Source organism: Pan paniscus, chromosome 13 (genome assembly GCF_029289425.2).
Source record: "Pan paniscus chromosome 13, NHGRI_mPanPan1-v2.0_pri, whole genome shotgun sequence".
NCBI lineage: Eukaryota > Metazoa > Chordata > Mammalia > Primates > Hominidae > Pan > Pan paniscus.
The window spans coordinates 105,544,205-105,565,027 of NC_073262.2; the positions used below are offsets into that span (position 1 = coordinate 105,544,205).

The window sequence follows — 20,823 nt, forward strand, 5'->3', positions numbered from 1 at the left end:
CCCCCTTTCTATTCCACAAAACCGCCATTGTCTTCATGGCCCGTTCTCAATGAGCTGTTGAGTACACCTCCCAGATGGGGTGGTGGCCGGGCAGAGGAGCTCCTCACTTCCCAGTAGGGGCGGCCGGGCAGAAGCGCCCCTCACCTCCCGGACGGGGCGGCTGGCCGGGCGGGGGGCTGACCCCCCCCACCTCCCTCCCGGACGGGGCGGCTGGCCGGGCGGGGGGCTGACCCCCCACCTCCCTCCCGGACAGGGCGGCTGGCCAGGCAGAGGGGCTCCTCACTTCCCAGTAGGGGCGGCCGGGCAGAGGCGCCCCTCACTTCCCCGACGGGGCGGCTGGCCCGGCAGGGGGCTGACCCCCCCACCTCCCTCCCGGAGGGGGCGGCTGGCCGGGCAGAGGCGCCCCTCACCTCCCGGACAGGGCGGCTGGCCGGGCGGGGGGCTGACCCCCCACCTCCCTCCCGGACAGGGCGGCTGGCCAGGCAGAGGGGCTCCTCACTTCCCAGTAGGGGCGGCCGGGCAGAGGCGCCCCTCACTTCCCCGACGGGGCGGCTGGCCCGGCAGGGGGCTGACCCCCCCACCTCCCTCCCGGAGGGGGCGGCTGGCCGGGCAGAGGCGCCCCTCACCTCCCGGACAGGGCGGCTGGCCGGGCGGGGGGCTGACCCCCCCACCTCCCTCCCGGACGGGGCGGCTGGCCGGGCGGGGGGCTGACCCCCCCACCTCCCTCCCGGACGGGGCGGCTGGCCGGGCGGGGGGCTGACCCCCCCACCTCCCTCCCGGACGGGGCGGCTGGCCGGGCGGGGGGCTGACCCCCCCACCTCCCTCCCGGACGGGGCGGCTGGCCGGGCGGGGGGCTGACCCCCCCACCTCCCTCCCGGACGGGGCGGCTGGCCGGGCGGGGGGCTGACCCCCCACCTCCCTCCCGGACGGGGCGGCTGGCCGGGCAGAGGGGCTCCTCACTTCCCAGAAGAGGCGGCCGGGCAGAGGCGCCCCTCACCTCCCGGATGGGGCGGCTGGCCAGGCGGGGGGCTAACCCCCCCACCTCCCTCCCGGATGGGGCGGCTGGCCGGGCAGAGGGGCTCCTCACTTCCCAGAAGAGGCGGCCGGGCAGAGGCGCCCCTCACCTCCCGGATGGGGCGGCTGGCCAGGCGGGGGGCTAACCCCCCCACCTCCCTCCCGGACGGGGCGGCTGGCCGGGCCGGGGGCTGACCCCCCCACCTCCCTCCCAGACAGAGCGGCTGGCCGGGCAGAGGGGCTCCTCACTTCCCAGTAGGGGCGGCCGGGCAGAGGCGCCCCCCCCACCTCCTGGACAGGGCGGCTGGCCGGGCAGGGGGCTGATCCCCCCACCTCCCTCCCGGACGGGGCGGCTGGCCAGGCGGGGGGCTGATCCCCCCACCTCCCTCCCGGACGGGGCGGCTGGCCGGGCGGGGGGCTGACCCCCCCACCTCCCTCCCGGATGGGGCGGCTGGCCGGGAGGGGGGCTGACCCCCCCACCTCCCTCCCGGACGAGGCGGTTGGCCGGGCAGAGGGGCTCCTCACTTCCCAGTAGGGGCGGCCGGGCAGAGGCACCCCTCGCCTCCCGGACGGGGCGGCTGGCCAGGCGGGGGGCTGACCCCCCCACCTCCCTCCCGGACGAGGCGGCTGGCCGGGCAGAGGGGCTCCTCACTTCCCGGTAGGGGCGGCCGGGCAGAGGTGCCCCTCACCTCCCGGACGGGGCGGCTGGCCGGGCGGGGGGCTGACCCCCCCACCTCCCTCCCAGACGAGGAGGGAGGACGCTCCTCACTTCTCAGACGGGGTGGCTGCCGGGCGGAGGGGCTCCTCACTTCTCAGACGGGGCGGTTGCCAGGCAGAGGGTCTCCTCACTTCTCAGACAGGGCGGCCGGGCAGAGACACTCCTCACATCCCGGACGGGGCGGCAGGGCAGAGGTGCTCCCCACATCTCAGACGATGGGCGGCCGGGCAGAGACGCTCCTCACTTCCCAGATGTGATGGCGGCCGGGAAGAGGCGCTCCTCACTTCCTAGATGGGATGGCGGCCGGGCAGAGACGCTCCTCACTTTCCAGACTGGGCAGCCAGGCAGAGGGGCTCCTCACATCCCAGACGATGGGCAGTCAGGCGGAGACACTCCTCACTTCCCAGACGGGGTGGCTGCCAGGCAGAGGCTGCAATCTCGGCACTTAGGGAGGCCAAGGCAGGCGGCTGGGAGGTGGTTGTAGCGAGCCGAGATCACGCCACTGCACTCCAGCCTGGGCGCCATTGAGCACTGAGTTAACGAGACTCCGTCTGCAATCCTGGCACCTTGGGAGGCCGAGGCTGGCGGATCACTCGCGGTTAGGAGCTGGAGACCAGCCCAGCCGACACATCGAAACCCCGTCTCCACCAAAAAAATACGAAAACCAGTCAGGCGTGGCGGCGCACGCCTGCAATCGCAGGCACTCGGCAGGCTGAGGCAGGAGAATCGGGCAGGGAGGTTGCAGTGAGCTGAGATGGCAGCAGTACCGTCCAGCTTCGGCTCGGCATCAGAGGGAGACCGTGGAAAGAGGGGAGAGGGGAGAGGGGGGAGGGGGGAGGGGAGAGGGGAGAGGGGAGAGGGGAGAGGGAGCTCTATCTACCACACAGTCCTTCTCTGAATATCAAAAATGGGGGGTTTTGTGGGGGGTTTTTTTTGTTTTTTTTTTTTGTTTTTGGTTATTCTGAAGGTAAGACAGTGGAAAAAAATAGTTTGGATCATATACAATTGTTTATTGATAGTTACTTTTCTTTTTTTTCTTTTTTGAGATGGGGTTTCACCATGTTGGCAGGCTGATCTCAAACTTGTGGGCTCAAGCGATCCACTCTCCTTGGCCTCCCAAAATGCTAGGATTACAGGCATGAGCCACCACACCCAGCCAATCTACTTTCTTAAAACCTTAAATATTATTCCTATGACTTCTGCTACCATGTTGCTATTAAGAAGGCCACTGTACGTCTAATTTCAATACTCTGTAGGGAGTCTGTCTTATCTCTCTTTAATTTGTATTTTTTGTTACCTAGGCTCAGGGGTGTTTTTATGGTCTGTCTTATCTGTCCAGCTGCATTTTGCTGTTCCTCTTTAGAATGTTGCACGTTCACTACATTGAGTATGGGTTTCTTTTTATTTCTCTTGGAATACTTAAAAGTAAGGCTTCCTTTATCTGTGGATTCATGTCTTTAGTTTTGAAAAATTGCCAGCCACTATCTCTTCAAATACAGATGATCCCTGACTTATATTAATTCAACTTATGATTTTCCACTTTATGATGGTGTGAAAATGATATATATTCAGTATACCCCTTAACCTATGATGGCGATGGCATTACATCTGGATAAACCCATTGTAAACTGAAAATACTGTAAGTCAAAAATGCACTTTCAACTTATAATAGTTTCCACTTAAGGTATTTTCAATGCACAGTGTGTTTATCGGGATAGTAACTCCATCATAAGTTTAAGAGCATCTATATTGTCTCTCCTCCATTTTCCCTTTTCTATTCTTTTGAGACTTATATGCATACTATACTATTTTTCTTATTTTTAAGTCTTTGTCATATATTTTATGTTCTGTTTTTGCTGTGATACAGTCTAGATAATTTAAAAATCTATCTTCCAATTTAATAATTATTTCTTCTGCATCTAATCATCTATTTAACTTACCCATTGCCTTTTTTTCTTTTTTTCTTTTTCTTTTTTTTTTTTTGAGACAGGGTCTCACTATGTCACCCAGGCTGGAGTGCAGTGGCACGATTATGGCTCACTGTGGCCTCAGACTCCTGGACTCAAGAGATCCTCCCACCTCAGCCTCCTGAGTAGCTGGGACTGCAGACCCACACCACCAGACATGGCTGATTGTTAAATTTTTTTGTAGAGACAGGATCTCATTATGTTGCCCAGGCTGGTCTCAGATTCCTGGTGTCAAGCAATCCTCTTGCCTTGGTCTCCCAAAATGCTGGGATTACAGACATGAACTGCTGTTTCTGGCCCATTGACCTTCTAGTTTCAGCAGTTTTTCATTGTTTTTTTGTTTGTTTGTTTGTTTGTTTGTTTTGAGACAAAGTCTTTCTCTGTCACCCAGGCTGGAGTGCAGTGGCGCCATCTTGGCTCACTGCAACCTCCACCTCCTGGGTTTAAGCAATTCTCTGCCTCAGCCTCCCAAGTAGTGAGGATTACAGGCATGCATCACTGTGCCCAGCTAATTTTTGTATTTTTAGTAGAGACAGGGTTTCACCATGTTGGCCAGTCTGGTCTCAAACTCCTGACCACAAGCGATCCACCCACCTGGGCCTCCCAGAATGCTGAGATTACCGGCATGAGCCACTGTGCCCAGTCTGTTTTTTTAAAAAATTAAACTTTTGATAGTTTTTATTATTTGCTTATCTCTGTGGTTCATTTTTTTAGACATTAATAATTATATTCAATCTTAGATGTTTCCAATATGGGGAGTCTTTAGGGGCTGTCTGAATCTGATGACTCAATCTCATGGTGGCTAATTTCCTGTTTTTTTGGTATTCTTTGATTGTTAGCTTATATTTGATTGATCTTAATATGAAAGGATACTGGAGTCTTAATTGGGTTTGTTTTTCTCCAAATAGTAGCTGCATTTTTTCTTACCAGAAGCCAGGTTACACTCTTCACCCAGAACCTTTCAGATTGTTATCCTTATCTTGGGAATTTTAAGTTTTCCTCCCCTACCAGCTATTTGTCCCAACTTCAGTTTCTTAGCCACAAAACTAATGTATTAGAACTACCCTTGGGGAAAGTTTCCTCTTTGTTTATGCTCAGCTCTTCTTTTTTTGCTCTTTTGGAGTTGGGGGGAGGGGAGGGCGGTCACTGGAGTGGGGAATGGGCTTTGATTGTTGGCACTTCTTGTAGCAGAGCCTGGACACAAAATAAAGATTTTATTTTCGGTCAACTTTCTGTTTTTTGTTTTGTATGTTTTGTAGCAAGACAGTTTTTTTTTACAGTATCTATTTGCCATATTGACACTAATGGGAGGCTCTTTTTATTTTGAAACTCCTTCTAAATAATTTTATTCTCAAATAATATAGGTATAATATATAAAATTCAAAAACCATCCAGAAAGTTATAAAATAAAATTGCTTTTACTTCTATAGCCCAAGGAAACTACAGGCTTTTTGGAATTTTTGCAATTGATTTTTTACTTGATTAGGATATAAGTGATAATTTAAAATCTTAAAAAGGAGAAGCAATTAAAAGATATTTTGTAGCCATATATTAAAAATGGACTGATTTTGTAGCTTTACAAAATTGCCCCAATTGAGAACTACTGTACTAGACCTAAGTGGCTCGGAGTTATTGGTATATATTTCTTCATTTTCTTTTTTTAAATATATCTTCCTTTTCAAAGCTTGTCAAACTAATGTTAAGTGGGATGCTTGTCTATTAATGGTAAAAATTGTATATATATAATCTCTGTCTACACCAGGATATCTATTTTAAAATTATATACTGCTACAATAGGGCATACCCAACTCATAAAGTTGAAAAACTTTATTTTCATTAAATCTCTGGTAATATGAGAATTTTAGAAGTATTTGAAAGGGTATACCAGTACCTTGTCACATAAAAGCAATCTTAAAAAGCCAGTACAGAAGTGTAGTTAAAGATAGGATGAGGGAACTATATAACACTAATTTTTGCCCTGCATTGAATGTATTCTGGTGCCTTGGCAAGTCATTTTAAAAAGTGTTAATTTTTTAATCTATAGAATGGAATTGATTTTACCTAAATTATATAGGGTACCACAGTAGTGAATATGAGAGATTTGTTTAAGATAAAACAGTCCACAAAAATACTAAGTGCTTTAGTTGATCAGCTATTTAAACTCTTTCAGCTATTAAATAATAGAAGAAAATGGAATTGAATATGATGTCAGCATGGAACAATCTAATGATTCATTAAGAGTCAACCATAATGACGGTGAAGAGTCAAAAACCAGTGCTCAAGTATTTGAGGTATGGATTCAGCTGGGAACTTTTTTCCATCCTAGGGTAAAACAGCATGCCATTTAACAGCTCTTTATGCTCAAGGGATAGCTGTTATATTTAGCGTATTCAAGAATTTTGAGCTGGGCGTGGTGGCTGACACCTGTGATCCCAGCACTTTGGGAGGCTGAGGCGGGCATATCACCTGAGGTCAGGAGTTCAAGACCAGCCTGGCCAACATGGTGAAACCCTGTCTCTACTAAAAATACAAAAATTAGCTGGGCGTGGTGGTAGGCGCCTGTAATCCCAGCTACTCAGGAGGCTGAGGCAGGAGAATGGCGTGAACCCAGGAGGCAGAGCTTGCAGTGAGCTGAGATCACGCCACTGCACTCCTGCCTGGGCAACAGAGTGAGACTCCGTCTCAAAAAAAAAAAAGAATTTTAATATTTAATTATACACATATTTTATGATATATTTAATATAATACAGAACTTAATGCTAAGATATATTCATAAAAATTTTATATACAGAGAAAAATCTATAGGTTGAATTATGTTATTTCAGGTTCCATTCCTGTGGACAATTTTGGTAAAATTAAGATAGTAAGTATAATAATCAACAATTTTACTTAAGAAATACTTTGTGTATAGCAATTTGTGTGAATTGACAACTCTTACAAAAAAGTAAAAACAACTGAAAAATGGATGTCTTTTCATTTTTATTATACACATCTTTAAAAAAAAAATGGTGATAGACTGAAGTGATTTTTTTTTTCCTTACAAAAGCGTCTAACCTGTATGGACTCCAGGGATTCTTCCTTTGGACAAAATGATTCTCCTACAGTTTTGCCCATCACTACTCCTGAAGCAAATAATTCACTCATATCACATAATATACCAGGGCCCCTGACTCAGACACAGACTCTTTCTGCAGAGCAATTCCATCTAGTGGACCAAAATGGGCAGGCTATTCAATATGAACTTCAGTCATTGGGGGAATCCAATGCACAAATGGTGAGTATATTTTATAAGTAACCAGTTTTATGCCGTTTAGCAAAATGTATTAGTCTTACTAAATGACCTTAATTTCTTGACACTTTTGACTTACATTGTGTTTATTTATTTATTTATTTTTGAGATGGAGTTTCACTCTTGTTGCCCAGGCTGGAGTGCAATGGCACAATCTTGGTTCACTGCAACCTCTGCCTTCCGAGTTCAAGCGATTCTCCTGCCTAAGCCTCCCAAGTAGCTGGGATTACAGGTGCCCACCACCACACCTGGCTCATTTTTTTGTATTTTTAATAGAGACAGGATTTCACCATGTTGGCCAGGCTGGCCTCAAACTCCTGACCTCGGGTGATCCACCCGCCTTGGCCTCTCAAAGTGCTGGGATTACAGGCGTTAGCCACCATGCCCAGCCACAGTGTGTTTAAAATACTGTTTCCATGACTTTCATTTTTATGTAAGGATTTTAAAAGATTTGCATTCGGGACTACAAATAGTACTTTAAACAGTACTTATGAGTCTCTGTGTTTGGGCACACTTGTGCTTTGAGATCAATTGGAAATGTAACATATTCTGTAACTAGTTCTGAAGTGCCAGAGTTGACATGGAACTTACATTTAATGGAATGTACACACACACACACACACACACACACACACACACACACATATTAGGCTAACTCCAGTTTTGTTTTTTTTTTTTTCTGAGATGGAGTCTTGCTCTGTCGCCAAGGCTGGAGTGCAGTGGCCCGATCTTGGCTCACTGCAACCTCCGCCTCCCGGGTTCAAGCAGTTCTCTTGCCTCAGCCTCCTGAGTAGCTGGGGTTACAGGCGCCTGCCACCACACCCGGCTAGTTTTTGTATTTTTAGTAGAGACAGGGTTTCACCATGTTGGCCAGGCTTGTCTTGAACTCCTGACCTCGTTATCCACCCACCTCAGCCTCCCAAAGTGCTGGGATTACAGGCATGAGCCACCACGCCCGGCCTAAACTCCTGTTTTTGATTTACCAACATCTCACTGACCTGCAAGCCACTTTCTGGTATGTTTTCTTGAAGAAATAGAAAGTAATGGAGGTACTGCAATGGAGGTACTACTAGTATATGGGGAATTAGACATATCCTTGCTGATTTTTGTGGGTAAATGTGTGCCACGTGAGTAACAATGCATAAAGATAAAAAGATGAGGATGGCTAAATACTTTTCAAACTGTTGGCTAAAAGTATTTTTGACCAAGTTGATAGTTTGAGCCAAAGAGGTGAAAGATTGTTTTGACTGACATATGGAAAATTACTAAGAAAACCTCTAAGTTGCTCTCTGGTTATTTAGAATATACTTAACATAAGTAATACTGTGAAGGATAATGTGTTTCTTGTTTACTTGAATTTTCTGAATTTTCTACAATAAATATTTTATTACTTTCATAATAAAATTAATAATTTTAAAAGCATAATAACTTTAATTATAAATTATACCACAGGTAAACATTTTACCTAGAATTAACCCTTGTTTCTGTTCATAATCTAGAGCATTCTAGAGTTAATCTATGCCATTTTGCTCCTTTATGATCCAGCCAAATTGAGTTTTCTAAATTCTAGGGTTAACAGTAATTGGTTGAGAGGTGACTGTGTGCAGGGGAATCCTTTTTGTTTATGTTCAGGTTTTCTGGGCCTATGCCCAGAACCATACTGCATCACCGGCAGAGGTTAATATTCAACAAATAATTTAAATGTTAACCAACTACATTTTAATTTTTCATGTCCAGAATGAAATACTTCTGTAGTTTCCCCTTTATTTGACATTTATTCTAGTTTCTATCAGAACATTTAGAAAGTTTGTTGTTTTTTTTTTTCCAACAGGAAGATCAAGGAGTCTGAATGTGTAAAAGGGTTGTCATTTTACCTAGGGTACCTTTCCGAGCAAAATTGTTTATTTGAGTCCAAAAAAAAGTTAATTAACACTCTTTGTAATTGGATTAAACTTTCTATACAAAGTAAGTACAAAGGTGGTTTTACATTGTTTAGGTAGGCGATGACACAGAAGGTTATTTGAAACCATGAAATAGGAAACATGGTATGAAGCATGGAAAAAAAATGTGAGAAACAGATTATAAGAAAGAATTTTCTTCAAAGAACTGAGGATCAGAGAGAGAATATTCCGGGAAACTTAGTGGAACTTTTGGTTTTGTTTGTTTCAGTGGACTGTATTTTTTAGAGCAACTTTAGGTTCATGACCAAAGTGAGCAGAAGGTACACAGATTTTCATATATATATACTTCCTGTACCTGCACGTGCTACAGTATCCCCCTTTATCAACATCTCCTACCAAATGGAGCTATTTGGTGTTTTTTTGTTTTATTGTTTTTGTTTTATTTACTTTTAACTTTTACTTTAGGTTCGAAGGTACATGCGAAGGTTTGTTATGTAGGTACACTCAGATTGTACAAGTTATTTCATCCACCCATGCATTAGGCCTAGTACCCAATAGTTATTTTTTCAGCTCCTCTCCCTCCCACCCTCCACTCTCAAGTAGACCCCATTGTCTGTTGTTCCCTTCTTTGTGTTCATAAGTTTTTATCATTTAGCTCCCCCTTGTAAGTGAGAACATGCAGTATTTGGTTTTTTGTTCCAGTGTAGTTTGCTAAGGATAGTAGCCTCCAGCTCCATCTGCGTTCCCACAAAAGACATGATCTTGTTCTTTTTTATGGCTGCATAGTATTCTGTGGTGTATATGTACCACATTTTCTTTATCTAATCTGTCAATGATGGGCATTTAAGTTGATTCCATTTATTTGCTATTGTGAGTAGGGCATTAATGAACATTCATGTGCATGTGTCTTTATGGAAGAATGATTTATATTCCTCTGGGTATATATCCAGTAATAGGATTGCTGGGTTGAATGGTGGTTCTGTTTTTATCTCTTTGAGGAATCACCATACTGCTTTCTACAATGGTTGAACAAATTTACACTCCCACCAGAAAGTGTATAAGTGTTCTCTTTTCTCCACAACCTCACTAGCATCTGTTATCTTTTGACTTTTTAATAATGGCCATTCTGACTGGTGTGAGATAGTATCTCATTGTGGTTTTGATTTGCATTTCTCTAATGATTAGTTATATTGAGCTTTTTTTCATATGCTTGTTGACTGCATGTATGTCTTCTTTTTGAAAAGTTTATGTTGAAACTAGATAAAACTACTTTAAATTTCATATGGAACCAAAAAAGAGCCTGTATAGCCAAGACAATCCTAAACAAAAAGAACAAAGCTAGAGGCATCATGTTACTTGACTTCAAACTATACTACAAGGCTACAGTAACCAAAACAGCATGGTACTGGTATCAAAACAGATATACAGACCAATGGAACAGAACAGAGGCCTCAGAAATAACACGACACATCTACAACCATCTGATCTTTGACAAACCTGACAAAAACAAGAAATGGGGAAAGGATTCCCTATTTAATAAATGGTGCTGGGAAAACTGGCTAGCCGTATGCAGAAAACAGAAACTGGACCCCTTCCTTACACCTTATACAAAAAATTAATTCAAGATGGATTAAAGGCTTAAACGTAAAACCTAAAACTATAAAAACCCTAGAAGAAAACCTAGGCAATGCCATTCAGGACATAGGCATGGGCAAAGACTTCATGACTAAAACACCAAAAGCAATTGCAACAGAAGCTAAAATTGACAAATGGGATCTAATTAAAGAGCTTCTGCTCAGCAAAAGAAACTATCATCAGAGTGAACAGGCAACCTACAGAATGGGAGAAAATTTTTGCAAGCTATCTATCTGACAAAGGTCTAATATCCAGAATCTACAAGGAAGTTAAACAAATTTACAAGAAAACCCATCAAAAAGTTGGCAAAGGATATGAAAAGACACTTTTCCAAAGAAGACATTTATGTGGCCAATAAACATAAAAGTTCATCATCATCGGTCATTAGAGGAACGCAAATCAAAACCACGATGAGATATCATCACACGCCGGTTAGAATGGCGATTATTAAGAAGTCTGGAAACAACAGATGCTGGCGAGGCTGTGGAGAAATAGGAATGCTTTTACACTGTTGGTGGTAGTGTAAATTAGTTTGGCCATTGTGGAAGACAGTGTGATGATTCCTCAAGGATCTAGAACCAGAAATACCATTTGACCCAGCAATCTCATTACTCTGTGTATACCCAAAGGATTATAAATCATTCTTCTATAAAGACACATGGACATGTATGTTTATTGCAGCACTGTTTACAATAGCAAAGTCTTGGAACTACCCCAAATGCCCATCAATGATAGACTGGATAAAGAAAATGTGGCACATATATACCATGGAACACTATGTAGCCATAAAAAAGAATGAGTTCATGTCCTTTGCAGGGACATGGCTGAAGCTGGAAACCATCATCCTTAGCAATCTAACACAGGAACAGAAAACCAAACACCTAATGTTCTCACTCATAGATGGGATTTGAACAATGGGAACACATGGACACAGGGAGGAGAACATCATACACCAAGGCCTGCCGGCGGGGGTAGGGGGAAAGAGGATGGAGAGCAATAGGACAAACACCTAATGCATGAGGGGCTTAAAACCTAGATGATGAGTTGATAGGTGCAGCAAACCACCATGGCACATGTATACGTATGTAACAAACTTGCACGTTCAGCATATGTATCCCAGAACTTAAATTAAAACAAAAAACAAAAAACCAGAAATGTCTGTTTGTGTCCTTTGCCCACTTTTCAATGGTGTTGTTTTTCTTTTGTAAATTTGTTTAAGTTCGATATAGATGCTGGATAATAGACCTTTGTCAGATGCATAGTTTGCAGATATTTTCTCCCATTCTTCAGGTTGTTTGTTTACTGTGTTGATAGTTTCTTTTGCTGTATAGAAGCTCTTAAGTTTATTTAGATCCCATTTTCCAATTTTTGCTTTTGTTGTGATTGCTTTTAGTGTCTTTGTCATGAAATCTTTGCCCATTCCCTTGTCCAGGATGGTATTGCCTAGGCTGTCTTCCAGGTTTTTATAGTTTTGGGTTTTATATTTAAATCTTTAGTCCATCTTGAGTTTATTTTTGTATATGGTGTGAGGAAGGGGTCCAGCTTCTGTCTTCTGCATGTGGCTAACCTGTAATCCTGGCACCATTTACTTAGCAGGGAGTTGTCTCCCTAATGCTTGTTTTTGTCAGCTTTGTTGAAGATGAAATGGTTGCAGGTGTGCAGCCTTGTTTCTGGGCTCTCTCTTCTGTTCCATTGGTCTATATGTCTGTTTTCTTACCAGTACCATGCTGTTTTGGTTACTGTAGCCTTGTAGTATAGTTTGAAGTCAGGTAACATAATGCCTCCAGCTTTCTACTTTTTGCTTAGGATTGCCTTGGCTATTTGGCCTTTTTTTGGTTCTATATGAGTTTTAAAATAGTTTTTTTCTGGTTCTGTGAAGAATGCCATTGGCAGTTTGATAGGAATAGCATTGAATCTGTGAATTGCTTTGTGCAGTGTGGCCATTTTAATGATATTGATTCTTTCTGTCCATGAGCATGGATTTTTTTTTCCATTTGTTTGTATCTTCTCTGATTTATTTGAGCAGTCTTTGTACTTCTTTTGTACTTCTTATGGTAGAGATCTTTCACCTTCTTGTAATCCTAGGTATTTTATTCTTTTTCTGGCAATTGTGAATAGGATTGCCTTCCTAGTTTGGCCCTTGTCTTGGTTGTTGTTGGTATATTGGAATGCTAGTGATTTTTAAACATTGATTTTGTATACTGAAACTTTGATGAAGTTGTTTATCTTCTGGAAGAGCTTTTGGATGGAGAATATGGGGTTTTCTAAATGTAGGATCATGTCGTCTGCAAACAAGGATAGTCCAACTTCCTCTCTTCCTATCTGGATGCCCTTTATTTCTTTCTCTTGCCTGATTGCTTTGGCCAGGACTTCCAATACTATGTTGAATAGGAGTGGTGAGAGAGGGCATCCTTTTCTTGTGCTGGTTTTCAAGGAGAATGCTTCTGGCTTTTGCCCATTTACTATGATGTTGGCTGTGGGTTTGTTAGCTAAGCATCTTGTTTTTCTTAATTTATTTTAATTAAATAATTTATTTTTTAAGAGAAATGTCTCAGCTGGGCATGGTGGCTCACGCCTGTAATCCCAGCACTTTGGGAGGCCGAGGTGGGCAGATCACGAGGTCAGGAGTCCGAGACTAGACTGGTCAACATAGTAAAACCCCATTTCTACTAAAAATATGAAAATTAGCCAGGCATGGTGGTGCATACCTGTAATGCCATCTACTCAGGAGGCTGAGGCAGGAGAATCACTTGAACCCAGGAGGCAGAGGTTGTGGTGAGCCAAGGTCGTGCCACTGCACTCCATGCACTCCAGCCTGGGCAACAGAGCAAGACTCCATCTCAAAAAAAAAAAAGAGATATGTCTCACTCTGTCACCTAGGCTTAACTGCAGTGGCATGATCATAGCCTCCAGAGTAGCTAGAACTACAGGGATGTGCCACTGCCATCAGCCAAATGGAGCTTTTTAAAGAAATATACCCTCCTTTTTTTCAATATGACTTTTTGTTATTTATTTATTATTATTATTATTATTATTTTTGAGACAAAGCCTCACTCTGTTGCCCAGGCTGGAGTGCAGTTGCGTGATCTCAGCTCACTGCAACCCGCACCTCCTGGGTTCAAGCGATTCTCCTGCCTCAGCCTCCCGAGTAGCTGGGATTGCAGGTGCCTGCCACCAAGCCCGGGTAATTTTAGTATTTTTAGTAGAGACGGGTTTCATCATGTTGGCTAGGCTAGTCTCAAACTCCTGACCTCAGGTGATCCACCCACCTTGGCCTCCCAAAGTGCTGGGATTACAGGCGTGAGCCATCGTGCCCGGCCCAATATGACTTTTTATATAAAAGTTATTAGTAAAGATTCTGTAGTGGGTGAATCTGCAGTGGATGAAGATGTTTTGGAGTGAAGCTGAATTGGTCTTTTGAATTTATTAGAAATATTGTACACAAAGGGCCTAGTAGGTAAAAGACCACTCAGCTAAAGTTTTCTGATAATTTTCATGGTCTGCCTGAAATAGAATGTGTTGTAGCACATGACTCTTCAAAACCATGTTTGCTTTCATAGCAAAGATTTTAGGTAATTAGCTGGGTTTTCTTTAAATAGGAAAAGTAATATTAACATTGTCATTGTCAGATTATATGAATTGTAAATAGTTTTTTAGGTACCGGGGGACTAAGCTAAGAAGGGAGAAAATAAATGAGACTTTTATCTACTATGCTTGGGAAACATAGTTTCAAAATTAAGAGGATATTCCACAGATCAGTCTTAATTATGAAACTTGTATATGATTGAATAACTTATAAAAACTTATTTGTGTTTAATTTTGATTTAAAAATAACCACAGCACTTATTTTCTAAGAATGAATAGAATATTTTTCATACCCCCATTCCTAAAAGTTAGAAAATTTGTATATACATATTTTTTTCACAGATATTTAATCTTATTATAAGGGGTAAAGAATTTAAAACAATATTATTACTGTTGCCTTTTAATGTCCAGCAGGGTTTTTTATATTGTTTTGCTTTTGTCTTTTCTTAGGTTAAGTAGCATTGTCAAATATTGGGAGCTAGTACAGAGGGGTGGTTTGAAGGAGTCAGATTGCTTGAGTTTCAATTATAGCCTACCACTAAATAGCTCTGTGTAACCTTCTATGAGTTTTGTAACCTCTGTGTGACAGTTTCCTCATTTATAAAATATATATACTTGAGATACACATGATGAGGATTAAATGAGGTAATACATCTGAAGTGCTGCCACTTCCTATGAACTGAGCACGTGTAAGCAGTTGTCATCAGTTTGCAGTTGCTGTTTCATGCTAAAGTGATAAGAGTTATGGCAGGACATTTTTATCTCAAGAAACTTGTTGAACATTGGGGAAGGAAGGAAACAATTCCCATTCTTAATTTTGGGAACTATCTATGATTATATTAATATTTAAAGCATTCTAGTTTGTTGAAGTTTTTCCCCTAACATTAAATTTTTTAAAAAATTTTTTTCAAATTTATATTTGCATTTTTTCAAATGGCCCTTTTTTTTTTGAGACAAGGTTTTGCTCTGTCACCCAGGCTGGAGTACAGCAGCATGATCATGGCTCACTGCAGCCTCGACCTCCCAGCCTCAAGTGATCCTCCCACCTGAACCCCCAGAGTAGCTGGTACTACAGGCACATGCCATCACACTCAGCTAATTTTTAAAATTTTTTGTAGAGACAGGTAGCCCAAGCTCAAACTCCTGGGTTCAAGTGATCCTCTCGCCTTGGCCTCCCAAAGTACTGGGATTACAGGCATGAGCCACTGTATCTGGCCTCAAGTAACTCTCTTAAAAGTTGGAATACAGTCCCTGTCAAGCATCAGCAATATTTTCATGTTTTACCTAGCAAAAGAGGAGTCTGGGAACGTGGGTTGGAATGATTAAGGATTGTTACCTGCACTAAAGAGGTAATAGGAGAGTAGTATGTTAAGTAATAAAATTTTTGTGGTGCTGATGGAAGTCTGATGCTTCCAGACTTTTTGGAAGTCTGGAAGCATCAGATAGACTTAAATTCAAATACTGTATTAGCTATACTTCCAAATGATAGGCCCAAAAGTTTTTCTTCAACTTCGTATGTCTTTTTAGTTGATATTGCTCTAAATTTGATAGAGTAGGTTTAGTTGTTAAACTGAAAAAAAGTACAATAAATATACTATTTTCCCTGTGTTTTCAGACTTTTGAGGCACTTTGTAGTACCGTTCTTTATGAACCATAGAGGCTATATATAAATGCTGAGATACCAAAATAAATCCTATTTAATTAGACATTTATCAAGTTACCTTTTTTTTTTTTTTTTTGAGACAGAGTCTCGCTCTGTCGCCCAGGCTGGAGTATAGTGGCGCGATCTCGGCTCACTGCAACCTCTGCCTCCCAGATTCAAGTGATTCTCCTGCCTCAGCCTCCTGAGTACCTGGGATTACAGGCGCGTGCCACCATGAGCTAATTTTTGTATTTTTAGTGGAGACAGGGTTTCACCATGTTGATCAGGCTGGTCTCGAACTCCTGACCTCGTGATCTGCCTTCCTTGGCCTCCCGAAGTGCTAGGATTACAGGCATGAGCCACCACGCCTGACCAACATGTTACCATTTTTAAACTAAGGAAGATGACTTTAAATATAAGACAAATGGTTGCCACACAAATAGGTGAAACGTATGAATAATACAGTAAGTGGCAAAAGGTAAATGTATTATGTCCAGACAGACTTGTTCAGATTACCAAGTAATTAGACTTCATCCATGTGTAATGATTAAGACCATTGGTGGTTAAGACCCTAGGATTAGGGTCAAATTGCCTGTTTTTAATCCTGGCTTCACCACTTATAAGTTGTGAGACCTTGGAAAAAAATGTTTATGTGCCTCAATGTTTTCATCTATAAAATGGGGGAAATCATAGAATCCATCATAGAGCTAGGTATGTGTTTAATAATTTATTTAATTAATAATTTTTGTTAAATCAGTCTAGGCATATGCATTTGATTTTTTTTTTTAATGCTTCCAAGATGATCGTTGCCAGCCCAACAGAAAATGGACAGGTACTTCGTGTAATTCCACCTACCCAGACAGGAATGGCACAAGTGATTATACCTCAGGGGCAGCTTGTGGATGTGAATAGTCCTCGGGGTGAGTAACAACGGGATATAGGGGATTTGAGAGTGTTTTAAAAACATAAATATTTTAGAAAAATCACCTTATGAAAGTCAGTGCTAAAGTTGATTTCTTTAGGTAAAAGATTATGAATTAAATAATTAGAAAACAGCTCTTTGCCCAAATAAATTCAAAGTTCATTTTTCAACTCCTGTCTAGGTTAGCTATTTCATTTAAGAATTCTATGAAGCTGATTGACTGCTGCTTCCTCCCAAATGACCAATGAGCATAAAATAAATTATTATTAATGATAACAGTAATAATAACAGCAACAATAGCAAGAATATAATGTTAATAGCTTCAGAAGTTTTTATTTATATCTTTTTTTTTGGAGGCAGAGTCTCGCTCTGTCCCCCAGGCTGGAGTACATTGGTGGCATGATCTCGGCTTACTGCAACCTCCGACTCCCAGGTTCAAGCAATTCTCCTGCCTCAGCCTCCTGAGTAGCAGGGATTACAGGCGCCTGCAACCATGCCTGTCTAATTTTTATATTTTTAGTAGAGACGAGGCTTCACCATGTTGGCCAGACTGGTCTTGAACTCCTGACCTTGGGTGATCCACCTGCCTCCGCCTCCCAAAGTGCTGGGATTATGCACGTGAGCCACTTCGCCCAGCCATTTATATCTTTATCAATATTTTTATTAGCCATGTGACTCATTACTTTTTTTTTTTTTATCCTCTTGCTCTTTTCCTCTTTCCTTGGCTCCTTCAGATTCAGAAAAGAGAATCATGCTCCCTATTTCTCCTTGTATAGTCTTTCTTTACCTGTTTGGTAATATGCCTATTACTCTTTTTTTGTTGTTTTTATTTTTTTGCTTTCCTCCCTTTTCCCTCTATTTGAATCTCTTTTCTAACCTCGTAGCTATACTGTTTTGTTGCTTCTTCATAGCTAATGGTTTAGGGCAGATATTTTTACCTTAGTGTTATCATTCTTTGTTAATAGTCATTAAGACATTAAGAGAAAAACATAGATTGCAGAAAACATTATGAGCACAGTATATAAACAAAATTAGTTTTACATTTTCCTATATATTGCAGAACTCTTAATATACAATTATTTCTACCACTTTTATATCCTGGCTGTTCAATATAAATTCTAAAACTTAATTATAAAATTACAGTAGTCAGTATTATAATTTAAAGTAAACAAGTGTCAGAGAAATTCTTAATAAAGCATTATTCCTTTATTCTCAATAAAGCATAAATTTTCTTTACCGATTACAAATACATAAGTTTTAGTTAGGTATATTCTTATGGTCTTATTCAAGATATTGACGTTACTTTGTTCTTGTTTTTGTTGTTAAGATGTCCCTGAAGAGAAATCCAGTGACAGAAACTTACCAACTGTAAGAGTGGATACTCTAGCAGACAATACCAGCAATTACATTCTTCATCCTCAAACATCCTTCACATTGCCCAAAAAGTCAGTGACCGGGTGAGTCCACGGGAAAGAGAAGCTCATCTTTTAATATCACCATGGAAATCTTTTTACAAATTACACATTTAAAGCTGGCAGACTGTAGAGAAAATCAGAAGATAGAAGGAACTATCATTGAATATATCTTTAGTTATTTTAAGGCATCTTGGTCATAAGGCGGCTATTCTGGAAGCTATAAATGTCAAAAGTGCCACTTTTCCTCAGTGACATCTGTTATCTTTTGAAACAGTATGAAAATTTTATTAGTTTATTTAGTCTGACATTAACAGACTTTTCAGAATAAAGAAACATTCATGGCCAGGCGCGGTGGCTCACTCCTGTAATCCCAGCACTTTGGGAGGACAAGGCAGGTAGATCACGAGGTCAGGAGTTCAAGACCAGCCTGGCCAAGATGGTGAAACCCCATCTCTACTAAAAATACAAAAATTAGCTGGGTGTGGTGGTGGGCACCTATAATCCCAGCTACTTGGGAGGCTGAGGCAGAGAATTGCTTGAACCCGGGAGGCGGAGGTTGCAGTGAGCTGAGATTGCACCACTGCACTCCAGCCTGGGTGACAGAGCAAGACATCATTTAAAAAAAAAAAAAAAAGACTGGGCACAGTGGCTTATGCCCGTAATCCCAACACTTTAGAATGCCAAGGCAGGCGGATCACAAGGTCAGCAGATTGAGACCATCCTGGCTAACACGGTGAAACCCCGTCTCTACTAAAAATACAAAAAAAAAAATTAGCCGGGCCGGTGGCCGGCGCCTGTAGTCCCAGCCACTTGGGAGGCTGAGGCAGGAGAATGGCGTGAACCTGGGAGGCGGGGCTTGCAGTGAGCCGAGATTGTGCCACTGTACTCCAGCCTGGGTGACAGAGCGAGACGCTGTCTCGAAAAAAAAAAAAATTCATTATAGTTCCTAAATTTTTAAAATTGTTTTATCACATTTTTATGCATAGAATTCCTCTGTGGCAAAATGTTTAAAATGCTTTTTGCTAAATTTTATTTCAGTTTTTGTTTTTGTTTTAAAATAATACTATGATATTTTAGGGAAATATGTACATGGCTTATGTATTGTTTATGTTATTTTAATTGTTCCATAAAAGTATTTTTGAATTAAGACATTATTTTTGACATTTAATTTCAGACCTTAATAATGTTGCTTTTCACTTGATCTTAGCCAAAAGTCCAAGAAGTGACACATAATGTTACTTCAAACTAGTCAAATTTATCAGTTTTTTGATAAATGAAAACAGTTATATAATAAGAGCACAAAATAAGCTTTGGGAGAGATATATAAAACACTTAAAGTTGTTGGGACTACGTGTATCTGGAAGAAGAAATTTAGGTCTTTGACTTAGCAGTTAATAAAATAGCAGTGGTTAAAGAAAATAATAACTAATGCACCCATCAGATCAATCTGTAGTTATTGTTAAAATTTCTTATTGATGACTTCAATATTTGTCTTTGATACTAAGAGGATAAAGCAGTTGAATGCATTTTGTGTGTTCATTGAACTGCATATTTATATATATTCCTCTCCTATCCCAGAATGCTGGAAGAACCCCTTCTGGCGCCTCTTCAGCCACTTTCTTCTAATACACCTATATGGGCCTGCCGTCTTAGGAGCTGTGAGGTGAGTTATAAATAATCATTACCTAGAATTACTTAACTGATTATAACCACAGGTCATCCCCAAATGCCACTTTTGAGTACAACTAATATAGGCTATAGTTACAGTATTTTGTTTGTGTTTATGTTAAATCTGATCTCATCTATTGTTGAATTCTTAGAGATTCTAAGCTCTGTTAAAGCAGAGGTTATATAAATCTCTTTACATTTCACTATTATTTCTTCTCTTGCAACTCTCTTCCCTCGTAGTCCATGAAACTTCACTATCATGTTTCTCTACTATTTACTTTTCAACCATTTATTTTCTTTCTTTGCTTGCACTTATTTTTTTTTTTTTCATATTATCAGTAGAAAATTCTTCAAGGCTCACTTTCTGACTTTGTCTTTTTTCTCTATATTTTGTCTTTTGGAGCACTTACCTACTTTGTTGACTTTCAACTGACATCTACAAAAATGATTTTCAAGTCCGTATCACCAGTTTATTTATTTATGTATTTATGTATTTATTTATTTATTTATTGAGACAGAGTCTCACTCTGTCCCCCAGGCTGTAGTGTAGTGGTGCAATCTCAGCTCACTGCAACTTCTGCCTCCTGGGTTCAAGCGATTCTTGTGCCTCGGCCTCCTGAGTAGCTGGGACTACAGGCATGTGCCACCACACCTGGCTAATTTTTGTATTTTTAGCAGAGATGGGATTACACCATGTTGGCCAGACTGGTCTCAAACTCCTGAGGTGATCTACCCACCTCAGGCTCCCAAAGTGCTGGGATTACAGGTGTGAACCACTGCGCCAGGCCAGATTTTGAATTCTGCCTTCCTCTTGTCCCAGATATCTGGCTACTTGCTTGAAGGTTTATTTGAATTTCACCTCAAATTCACCATATCCCATACTGAAATCATCTACCATGCAACAACTAGCTCCACTTCCAAAATTCCATGTCTGTGTAATGACAAATACTGTTTCCTTAGATACCCAGGCATAAAGTTTTGTACTAATTTCTTGCTTTCCCACATTTAGGTAGTCACCAGATTCTTTTTCTTTTTTATTTTTTTGAGATGGAGTCTCGCTCTGTCAC

At 42.0% G+C, this 20,823-nt stretch overlaps 1 protein-coding gene across 12 annotated transcripts in view; it reads left to right on the top strand.

Moving 5' to 3' along the window:
• The window catches only part of CARF (calcium responsive transcription factor), an 81,059-nt gene that overhangs the window by 29,253 nt on the left and 30,983 nt on the right, over positions 1-20,823 (top strand). For 7 of the 12 annotated variants that reach the window (XR_008624571.2, XR_008624569.2, XR_008624570.2 and 4 more), the window contains 5 exons: positions 5,870-5,990; positions 6,746-6,973; positions 16,551-16,671; positions 18,001-18,130; positions 19,667-19,751. Coding sequence is in view for 8 of the 12 variants with exons in the window: in XM_034954833.3 (XP_034810724.2) it covers positions 5,913-5,990; positions 6,746-6,973; positions 16,551-16,671; positions 18,001-18,130; positions 19,667-19,751 (642 nt within the window). In the remaining 4 variants the exon portion in view is untranslated. The remainder of the gene's footprint in view (positions 1-5,869; positions 5,991-6,745; positions 6,974-16,550; positions 16,672-18,000; positions 18,131-19,666; positions 19,752-20,823) is intronic. The other 5 variants (XM_055108973.2, XM_055108975.2, XM_055108974.2 and 2 more) reach the window with 3 other exon arrangements.